Below are 12,059 nucleotides of genomic sequence, written 5' to 3'. Positions count from 1 at the left end.
AGAGTTATATTCCTGCCACTAGGCTATAGGCAATTTCCCTATTTTGGTAGCCTTCACCCTTTTTCAGTTGATCATCAGCAAGAATGTATACAGTGCTTAACTTAAGCTGGTGGTGGCTGGTGGGGGGCACCCACAATCATTTTCGGGCACGGGCTTATTTTTCCACAACAGACTTTTGCCGAGAGCAGATAGCAGAACAGAGGGCAAACATACAAAGCAGAAAGATGGAGGAAGAAAACAACAGAAAAGTTGTCTCGAAAGGAGAAAGCAAAGTTCTACTAGAGTGAGATAAAGAGGCAGGGTGCGCGTCAACCTTTAATTGCTCTGTCCGTGGGCTTCTGAGAAGAGCTTCGGGCATCAGCACTCTTTCTTTTACAAGCAAGCACTGTAGTTTGCCTGAGAGAACATTTCTATTCATAGTCCTCGGATGACACGTGTGTCAGAGTGTGAACAGTGAGTTTGGGATGGTGTGTGCTTAAAGTCTTATTGCCGACATGCTGAGACAGTTCATTTTCCATGCCCCCTAAATATGGAATGCACTTTCAGACCCGGGCAAATGTTATGTGGTGGTCAATTTATAGGAGTTCATGACCTCGGGAGATATTCATCCATATTCTGTTTAAAAAAGTGATATTCATGGCATACAACTGCACTGATCAAATGGCTATGTGTTTCCAGAAATTTTCAGAGACTCTGTTGCTAGTTTTTGATTTAAAATTATCTTTTGACAGCAGAACACAGCCTGTCCTGACGCTTGACCCACCATTGGCTACTCACTTCCTTTATGTTCTTGCTTGTGAAGGTTTTTATAAGTGGGGATCTAGTACAGGTGCGAGTACAGAGGCACTACTGAAGAACAAGGAAGACCCTCAATTAGATCCAGGCTGCTATTAACGTGATGCCTGGCTCTTGCTTTACCTTGTGCTTGCTACTTGCCTGTTTCCACACTCCCATCACTGTACTTGTGAATCTAATTTTGCAGTAGCCAGAGGTTGCAGCTATTCCCCCTAGAATAAAGATTGCAGCTACTTGTATGTTGTTTGAGATCTCTGTCTCCCTGAAGGAAAGCAAATTACAATTTTTCATCCTTCAATGTGGAATATGCCAGAATGCATGTATGGATTTCTCTATTTGAATATATTTTATTTGCTAGTTTCCGTAACTTCTTCTTGCTGCCCACTAAGAACGTGAAGCAGAAGCAAAGGTGCACTGCTTACAGCCCTGCAATAACTCAAGGTAAAACAAAACACCACTAACGGGGAAAAGGGAAGCCTAATGCCATGCCATCTGCCTGTCATGATTATCTTTAATTGTTGAGGCTTCTACGAAGCAATGTGTATATGCACGGTGATCAGCGATACCGCAAGAGCAGTGGAGTGTGGCGGTAGACACACTGGAGATTTGAGATCCTCATCGATAGGCAAGCATTGTATCTCCCTCAACTATGTTGAGCATGTGGTCATTGACTCAATCCCCAGTGGATAGAATCCTTGACAAGCAATCAGTCTTATAATGTGAAGTTGATATAATGCATTTTGTTGGGTAACATAACACAATTTATCAACGTCAGAAGGGCAAAGGTCCGAATATCAAAACTCATTTGAAACAAAAAGAACCCCTCTCATGAGATGGAAACATCCATATTTATTTTGGTTGCTACATAGTGCACTACATGCTGCAAACAATCTGTTTCAGAACACTGCAATTTGATAACAGCACCCAACAGCTGTGTTGTTTTTAGACAACTGGGAGGGGGCATGCCAGATGCCAAATTGAAATGTGTGGCACTTTCAGCCACTTGTGGAGTATTTACTGACAGAGGCCTCAGGGAGCCTATGGGTGAATGCAACAAACCATGGGAGTAAAGGATTTCAGTAAGCCCAGTAGGTCAGGGTGTATTAGGTTTGGGACATAGTTTGGTTGTACTGCATACAGACTTAGTTTCACTGTTAAAAGCAGAGTCTGGTTAAGAAGCCCTATTGGCCCTTTGTGGGTATTGGCATGATCAAACATCTTCCTTTATCCTTATACACTGATCTGGCTCTGCATCATACAGACCCATCACTATTGTCAGCAAGTAGGTTTATTTGTAAGCTTCACAGAAAATTAGGATGCTAAACCTTCCCACCATTTTAAGTAATTGCCTTTGTATCTAAGCTTAGGATGGAAGAAATGGAAGAGAAGGTTTTTTTAAGAACTTTTGGATGTGTGTGTGTGACTGTTTTCATGCGTATGTACAAATGACATTTCCATAAGAATGTGCCTAAAAACCTTGTGTATGGCTGAGCAAGGGTGGGGTGCGTGTGTGTGGGGGGGGGGGGGAGGGTGTGGTTGGTGTGCACGTGTGTGTGTGTGAGTGTGTGTTTATCCTAGAGTAAAAAAGAAAATTAGAGAGAAAGAGGGGGATAAAGCTACTTGTGGCTCTGTGTGTAAGGTGTGAGTGTTATATTTATTGTGACCATCATAAGCCATGCAAATACGGCTACGTTTCCAGTCCTGGACTCTTCGTTTGCAAATAATTGTTTTCAGATGTTTTAGTTAAATTAATTCAATGGATGCAGAATAAGGCAGGAATACTCAGAATACATTAGGTGGGCATGGAAAAAGGCCAGGACTGGAAACCATGTCTGCAATGAGATGGACTCAGATGGGTAACCAATGCATATTGTGAGTACAAATAGTGTGTGTCTGAGTGATGACTATACCTGGCCTATCGTAGCTGATCTGTGATTGCTGAATGACTGCCTTTTTGTGGTTGCACCCCGACATAACATAACAACAGCCTAGTTTATATATGGATGGTGAAAAATACAGGTTTATATATTTTACTGTTGTTTTGGGATTTTGTAATTTTTACTGAAAGTATTTTTATGTGACAATTCCCGACATGACCGTATGATCAAAGAAAATGGGTTATCACTTCCTGTGATTTCACCAGGGTCAAATGTCCTTTGAATTCACTTCCTGTGATGTCATCAGGGATATCAAGGATCGGTCAAGTAAAGTGATGACACTTCAGTCACCCCTGGCATTTTATTGGCTCGATATCCATCACTGTAAACCGCATAGTATATTACCATATAATGTAGGCATTAGGTGACCAGATTTGTATATTTGGGCTTTAGGATGATTGAAATAAATATGTGAAACTGTTTTGCATCCATCTCATTGCTAAGATTTGCATGTGAAAAGGATATATGAAACGTTACTGCATGATTGCTGCCATAAATCTTCTGCTGACTGGTCTCTTACATATGGAAACGTTTTTACACACCAAATGAAAGTGAATAGATTTTACCAAAAGGTTTGGGAGTTACACATGTTGTATTTGTAACAGGTGGTGCATACTATATAATAGTAGTAGGTGAAATATGTGTTGTAATGTGTAGTACGTACAAAAAGACGAATCTCTTAGTAAACATGGCCAATAACTTTAACACATGTACCCCAATAATTCAAAGTAAAGGCATATTTTTCAACACTTATTGACGGCAAACATAATACAGAATATAATTTATTTCTCAAAGATTTAGTGTTCATGTTTTCGAGCAATAAGACTGTTTTCCACTTTTAAGCCCTAATGTCGAATATGTTGCAAACAATTATAAAAATGTCACACGAGTCCACATTTGCTTTGAGAAGAGTAGTGGCACTTTTATACATTGTGGAAACATACAGTAACTAAGAAAGACGAAGAGAATGTGATCTGAGAAGGCTTAGTTCCTGATGCCTATACACATGTATGGCATTTAATTTCCTTGGAATCTCATCAAATATTGCACCATAATGAATGTTTTAGCATCCTTCATATCCTAGAAACACTGTGCGACCTGACTTGTTTTCATTTTCAAGACATGCCTTAAATCAGAAAATATCATTTTATACTCTGTGAAATTCTGCCCCTGTAAATTGAAGTTAGTTAACACTACTGTGTAATTTCAGGGGTGAAAATGAGGAAGATTTGGAAAGCAGTAGGATACATTTACTTTTTAATACAGAGCAAACAATTATAAAGCAAAGGGGCAACGTGAGGCTCCCGAATGAGCGGCAACAATTCTCAACACCTGCTGAAACAATGACAAGGCATTAATTTGAAAAACAATGAAGCTACGCTGAATATGGTTCTAGTCAAGCACTGTATTTTCTATGAATTGGACAACTAAGTGACTGCCTGTTTTTTTGAAGATTGTGAAGCAATTTCCGTATTAGGAGAAAGGGTAATCAAATTTCAGAACAAAAGGATGTGGGGACGGTTTCGAATACCTAAATTGCTCTTATTTATCTTGGAATAAATCACAAAATACTTCTTAAAGAAAACTGAAAAGTATGTTTTTGAGAGATTATATATATATATATATATATATTCCAGTCAGATTGAGCCGTCATGCAGAAACTGTACGTAAACAGTTCCACAGTATTCAAACGCATAAAGTCATGAGTTGATTTTTGCGTACGTCTTTTCCACTCACAATGCACTCCTCTTTTCATCCCCGTTAATGGGTTTCATAGTCATTTTAATGTTTTAGATCATGGATATTATTCAGTACCTATCTCATGACTAAATGTTGTCGTGGACAATACATCTTCTCCCAGCGCTTTCTGCATATCCAGCTTCACTTTGCTCCTTGGCAGACCGAAATACCATATTTTCTCAGGTTGCCTTCATTTGCTCATTCCCTTCAGAAAAATGTTCCTGCTAATTCTTTCCTAATGAAAGGACCTACAGATTAAGAGTGAGACTGACTTAACTCTGCATGAGCGGATCAGCTCCTTTGTTTCTCGCTGAGTAGAGAACATGCTTGTTAAACAGCCCTCAATAAGTCCAAAATATGAAACTCAGCAGACCAATGTGCTGTTAGGATCTGGTTTGGCTACTGATGGAAGGACTCGGAGGTGCGATGAATGACATGGCACAGCATCTTACACAAAGCTGCTTTCATTTCTTAATTGGGATGCGAAACCCCTTCCTTTTGACTCTCTCCCACTTCTCCAAAACGCCTTTGTACAGTGAATTGGTTGCAATTCAGTCAGCCCACCGGCAGAATAGTTTCACATAAAAGATGTTGGTGCCTATAAATTGCAGGGAGTTTTATATGGTAAACAAACATACGGGAACATAAGGATTTGGTTCCACCGCCACATTCTCTTAGCAGTCTGCAACTTTTAGGTGTCCCTTTGAACAAACTGGCAGAATAGTTTATGGTGTAATGCAAATTCTACTTTGGGATGATATAACTCATGCCAAAGGTGAGCCAGAGTAGATCAGAATTGCAATTTTAATCAGAGAACCAGTCATGTAAGGTATCACAAGCTCAAATTCCTTCTGCCTTGGTCATTTAATGTGAGATCTTTATTGAACCCATTCAGAAAACTGTGTCGAACCAGTGTATTATCTTATATAAAACTAAAAGAATCGGTTTAATAGCAATACATCCAGGTTTGGGTATTTTTTGAGGATCTGGGTTTAGATCCAGGATCAACCAGATTTACTAATGGAAATATCCCCTTTTATTATTTATACATAGCAGTAGTAGATATACATGACTGGCTAAGTTATGGTCTGAACTTGGTAGCTGTTCATCAGCTTGATCACTCAGATCAAAACAGACAACTTTTCCGGAAAAAAAGTTTTTATTTCTCATATTTTCTTCTCTGATAGAAGCTGTCTTGTGTATATTAACTACATTTTAATAGCCATCGGAAGTTAACGAAGTGACTTTACCTAAGGTGCAGCCACTCACAGCAAGTGAAGAAATATGTATAGAATCTTTCCGGTTTTCTGGAACTAAACAACTTTTTATTTTTTTAAATAAAATAACAAATGCAAATCTACCTTGTGCATACTATACAATTACGTGTGTTACATGTGTTAAGTCCAGATGTTAATGTATAAAAATAGCATTGCCTAATGGTTTCAATAATTATTTAAATACCTCAATTCAATTTGAATGTTTTGCCTGATATCATCAGATCTCAAAGCCCCAGTGACCATTTTATGCTAGATGTGTATCCTACATTCCTGTGTGATTAACTTATGCCAGCCATAAAACAGGCCACAAGTAGTCACCCTCTGCAATTTATCCATTTATTGACTCCACCATTTTAGTAAAATATCCAAATAGATACCTCGTGATAATGATGAAATGTCTTGAAATAAATCAAATTCTAAAAATGAGAATTCTTCATAACAAATCAGGACGAAATTAAATACACATATTCAATGTAAATGAAATTAAATCTTCCTTATTTAATAAGCTCACTTATTTAAATACATAAATAATCCAGGACGAAAGTAGAGAAATATTTAAAGACACAGACATACATGGTACACATTCTCTGACATATGATTTGAGTGCCGAGTGTATATATTGGCATTAATTCTATATGTCCTTAAAAATTATGTTGTACTTATAGGTTCTCTACGTTGGGAGATACTTACTCACATACCATTTGTTGCTCTTTTCTGAAAACTACACAAGAAACACTTTTCACATTGCGAGAAAGGCATTCATCATTTAAATGATACTTACAGGGACATCCACATACTTGGAAGCAGCCTTCACCTTAGAGGAAAATGGATATTTGAGATCAGTTATTAAGAAATACTTCCACATGTAACATTTCAACATAATGAAAGAAAGACAAAAGGGAATGGGTTAAGAACGATAAAAGGGAAAATAGCAAATAATGTTTTCCATCATCCTATTGCAGACAAGATCATATATCTATGTTTGCTCTGACTTTTTCCACACTGCTAATGGTAAACACAATCATTGTGGAATGCCATAAATTTAGAAAGACAGACATTCTCAAGAGCTATTAAAGCAAAGAATTGCTTCTAAATTATTTTCCTGAGAACATAAAGAAACATTTTTTTTAAATCCTTGTCCTGTTTATTTGGGATTTATGCTGAGAACTTACATGCTCTCCCACATTGAAAAGGTGCATTCTGCATAGCACCACTGTCAAAAGTGAAACCAGAGACCACTTTTATTTGTCTGTAGCTAGTATAATGATAATCTTGTCATGGAGATACAGCAGGATAATGGGCTATCAGGTTCAATTTGCCAACTCAGTATCCTCACTTGTGGTTTAATTCTCAAAAACCAGTTACTGGTATTTGTACAAAGTAAAGTATCATAACAAGCACTTTTTTTATCAACAAACAAATGATGTTATGAAATGTGTTCCACTTACAGTAAACGATAGAAATGAGGAGAACAAAGTCCCTTCATCGTATCTTGAGAGTTTGGATAGAACTCCTTCTAGAATTGTGATAAACTAATGGAAAAAGATGGTCTTGTTAAGGTCGGACAAAAAACAAGTCAACTGTTTGAAGCAAGCCTATTTATAAATAATTATGTACACAAAAAGAGCCCTTGCTTGAGAACGCACAAAACCAACTGAGGTATTGTTAACTTAGTTCTGCAACATAAATATATCTGTAAACTAACAACTGACTATCCCGCCATAGCTTACATTGAAGAGAAAATATATACAGTGTAAATGTCTACGTGTCTAGAGACCGAATATGTATAATTACACCTTCTATTGGTAAATGGACTGATCTGTGCATACATGAGTCATTCCTTAGGATACATTAACTATTGTTCAACTTAATGATGTGTTCTATGGAGCAGAAATCACTATTGCAGGAGAAACCGTAACCTTCCTTTAATTTATTTTTACACATTTCAGAACTATTTCAAGGCAAATCAACTAAAATACATTTCTGTTTTCAGCTCTTGTAGTTCCCCAATGTTATCCAAACAAAAATTGTGTCATGACCAAGCCTCACATTAGAAGATTTAATTTCTTTATGTTTGCTGGTATGCCACTGAATTGAAGTATTTTTTAATTTAGAGTCTGCAAACTGTTCTTAAGAGTGACATTCACAATTGATAATGATTGCTAAACTTTAATCTGAACTAAACCATTTTAGATGTAAATATGTAAAAACCATGAAAAGGAATTACTCTAACATAGATAAAATGAAATATAAATAGCAATTGTATGCATTTGTGATTAGGCAGTATTAACTGACTGTTAAGAAGAAACTAACAACAAATAGAAAACTAACAGAGACAAACATACATCATTGAGCAGCAGAATTATCTGTTTGGGTGGTTGCATGTACATACAGAATCTCTTTTTGTAAATGCAGATCTGTCATTGTATTGATAACAAAAACATGCAAATTAGTAATGTCATGTACTCAGCAAATTATTTTATCTAAAGAGGACAATTATTTTGTTCAGATTATGCAAGTTTAGATGTGCACAGCAGCACAAAAATAATCTTCAAATGTTCTGGATAAAATGTATACATTACATCTAGAAGAATGCTACACATAATTAGTAGGAGACTACTTATTAATAAACATATATTTAAAAGGTGTTTCACACAATCTAAAAGTATGCTTTCAATCACTGGGTTTCTCAGCGTCAAATATGCAATAGTCAAAAAGCATTCCTGGGGATGTTCAAGCTGTTCCTTTTTAACAAAACCAATAAACATTTCTCAGAGTATTCAAGCTTACACTATGCATCTGCCAAGAAGTTATTACACCTGAAGCAGAAGGTTACCTTTGCAACTAAGAGGGTGATCATTTCTTTAACTGTTTCTTCAATTAGTTCATCTATTTTTGAGTGGTACTGGTGCTAGAAAATACAAAGGAGTGAATATTAGCATATTGCATAAGAAATGACATGTAAAAACAGATGCTTTTGTGTGTAACTTTGATTTTATTTCTCATTTTAAAAATCAGCTGTGATGTAAGCTGTTAATTATCCTGAATTAACCAAAGACAGGTATCAAGCAATAAATAATGTTATTTAGTTATCTTACCAAAGCTAATTGCGCTTTAATATCTTTATTATAAAATATATTGTGCTGTACAATGTAAATGATAATTAACATGTATTTCACAAATATTATGAAACATTCTGTTAACTAGTGCATATCTGGATCATAAATTACAATTGAATATTCATTTCCTCTTGCTTGCATTAACGTCTGCTTAAAATGTTAATGAAATCAAAACAATGCACATGTTGACAGAAGGGCAGAAAAAACCTGATATAAATGCTAATTACACATTGGGGAGCGAAGAGTGAGATTACAGTTGAATATGTTAGGCACACTTACCCACTGTTTAGCAAACTTTCAGATGATTGGGAATAGAAATAAAGAGACAGGAGCAGGAGACAGGAAAAAGAACAATTGAAGGCAAAGAATAAATGAAGAATGATTCCAAATGAAAGCACAAAACAAAATGGTGCATGGAACAGGAAAGCATAAACAGCAGTATGAGTGAGAATAAAAAGTGAGAAACTGAATGCAAATTAACACATTTTTGATGGAGTGTGTTAACCTGAAATTATGAATAGCACTGTAGAATATGAAATACACATATTTTGCTGGTCACATAAATTACGTGTTGAAACACTAAATACCCTTTATCTTTATAGGTCACACCATGTCAGTGACATATACAAGCTGGCAATGTTGGTAACATATGTCAATGTGTAATACTTCATGTTCTACAGACTACAGTGGTGAAACGGGGAAGCTGTGAAAGAAAGTGGACATATATTTTATCATGCATGTAAAGTATGCAACCAAAGGAATGAAGTGTATCCACTTCGGTATTTGTAGCTGCATTTGAAAGCATAGATCAATTATGAAAGCACTTGAATGCAAATATCAACCTTTAATGTAACTGGCACTCCTTACTACCTTATGGTATTTTTTCTACAGACTGTGGTGTCGCTTAAGATGTGTCTTCACTGGATGTTATTTTGCTCTAAATACAAATGGCTATTTTCAAATACCAATAGGAAGGGTACCATAGTGAAAGAAAACATATCATTTTGATTAAAATGTCAGGTATCAAAAAAACATATTAATTCCCTTTTCTACATCAGTTATTGTAGGCTAGTGACATTCAGTTACCCAAACTAGTTAAACGCCAAAACAATTATTAGAGAAACCTGCATGATATTGAGTTTTTTACATATTCATTTTCTAAAACCTAGTTTGACATGGCAAAAAAATGAAAAAGACAATTATTAAAACACTCAATAATCACACAATAATAGTATAAACTAAAATATAATGGATTTTGAAAACATATTTGTGGCTTTGCATCTTATTTGCATTTAAGCTATGGATTATTTAAAAATGTAGTTGGGGTCTGATAAATTCATTTGTTACAAACAAAAACATCATATCACCACATGATACAGCACACAGTGCATCACATTGAATTTGCGTTTGAAGCCTGTTTTCTAAATTCATACTGCAGCCTCATTTAATCTGCCTTATGTGAATCACTATAATACCTAATTAAGCCTACGTACACATCTAAGGGCTTTACAAAAAATAATGGCTGGAGATATGGAAGCATATGTAACAGCAAGCACAAACCATGTTCATCCGGCGTAATATCACTTTCTTAATCATTAAATTGTTGAGTGTTAACTTTAACCTTTCACAAATCAATTATGGGTTATCAACAAAAGCATAATGACAATGAATTGTGTAAAATTAAAGAGTGTGGAATATACTGACAACTATATAATCAGATGATTTTCAATGAAAATATTTTATAGTGATCTAAAAAGAGAACACTAAGACATGTTTTGTAGCAACGTAAATGAATTTTTAAAGATTAAAAGTAACTACCATTTTTTCTTTCATCTTATACAAATAAATGGGCTCTGCACAAAGGGTTGTTGCAATTGTAAAGAGTTACAGATGGCTTGCATCTCAAACATATCTACATAAGTAATTAGGCTTACTGCTCAAAGCATGAACCGAGAACCTTTGACTCCTGTCTACAGTGATTTCACTGAAATGGATAAATCTTTTTTTAATAAAAAGGAACAAAATGCTGAAGATGCACATCAACTGGCATTTATAACTAAAAGGACAAGACAAATTGTTTATTAAATTTAATATTTTAAAAAATGTCAGGAGACAAAAGACTTATATTTTCAAGTGATCAACAAGGCTAAACTGGAGAACCAAAAGCACTACTGGCAAAAATGCACAATCCAACTCATTCCCTTCATTTCCCCTCACAATCTCTCTCTATCTCTTTCCATATTTCTCTCTGTCGCCTCTCTCTTGGATCACCTTCTCTCTATCGCCCCCTCCAAATCTTTTTAAGGATCTTGAAGCCTCCCCAAGCCTGCTGCAACTAACCTGGATGTGCTGAGAAAAGCGATAAAAACGTCAGATGTTGACTCAAGCTTTTAAAGCCATTCTTAGTAGGATAAAAGGCCTGTCCAGCCCTGTTGATTGATGGTCTCACTATTTTCTCTAAGATGTTGCTGATTATGGTTAATTATCCACAGAGATGTAACCCAATGTGGGCATGTGGGGCTAATCACATACAATATTTACCAAACATGCCACATGACAGGTGGGACCTGTTACATGACAATATCCTAGACCTACTTGTCCTCACTAAACCTGGCTGAACCCTGCATGGGCACCTTACATCGCCACTGCCATTCCCCCGGCTACAAGATCACCTGGCAATACAGACTTCACAAGTCTGGAGTCAGGATTGCCATTATCCACAAGAACAACATCTGCTGCTCCACTTCCATGGACACAGCGTCCTCCATAATGCAACACCAGTCACTCAAGACACAGCCAAGTTCACCCTAAGTGGCATTTTCATCTACAACTCATGGTGTCCACATATCACCTTTACTTTCTCCCGTCTTACTACTCACCCTTGATGATAGCAATTTACTCTCATTTGGAGACCTGAGCTTTTATTGGAAGACCACACAGACCCCAACTCACAAGCACTCATCGAAGACCTTGGAAGACTGGGCCTCACTCAATGATTAAAAAGACCAAACCACATCATTAGACACCTCCAGGACCCTATTTTCACCACCTTTGACATGAGAGTTGACGAGCCCACACCAGTCTCCTGGAAAGTCCATTCCCTTATCATGTTCATTATCCCTGTTCTGGTTCAATGCACATGCACCACTGCCCGACCGCAAAAAATGGAACAGCATTACTGACAAGGCCTG

General features: G+C 36.6%; 1 protein-coding gene across 13 annotated transcripts in view; it reads right to left on the bottom strand.

The window, feature by feature from the left end:
* CADPS (calcium dependent secretion activator) overlaps positions 1–12,059 on the bottom strand; it is a 1,450,780-nt gene that overhangs the window by 268,950 nt on the left and 1,169,771 nt on the right. For all 13 annotated transcript variants that reach the window (XM_069206526.1, XM_069206531.1, XM_069206527.1 and 10 more), the window contains 3 exons: positions 8,586–8,660; positions 7,198–7,281; positions 6,531–6,563 (listed from right to left, as the gene is read on the bottom strand). In XM_069206526.1, the coding sequence (XP_069062627.1) occupies positions 6,531–6,563; positions 7,198–7,281; positions 8,586–8,660 (192 nt within the window). The remainder of the gene's footprint in view (positions 1–6,530; positions 6,564–7,197; positions 7,282–8,585; positions 8,661–12,059) is intronic.

The sequence above is a fragment of the Pleurodeles waltl genome, chromosome 9 (assembly GCF_031143425.1).
Source record: "Pleurodeles waltl isolate 20211129_DDA chromosome 9, aPleWal1.hap1.20221129, whole genome shotgun sequence".
Taxonomy (NCBI): Eukaryota; Metazoa; Chordata; class Amphibia; order Caudata; family Salamandridae; genus Pleurodeles; species Pleurodeles waltl.
Note: the sequence above shows the minus strand (reverse complement) of the source record. Positions and strands in the feature narration are given on the sequence as shown.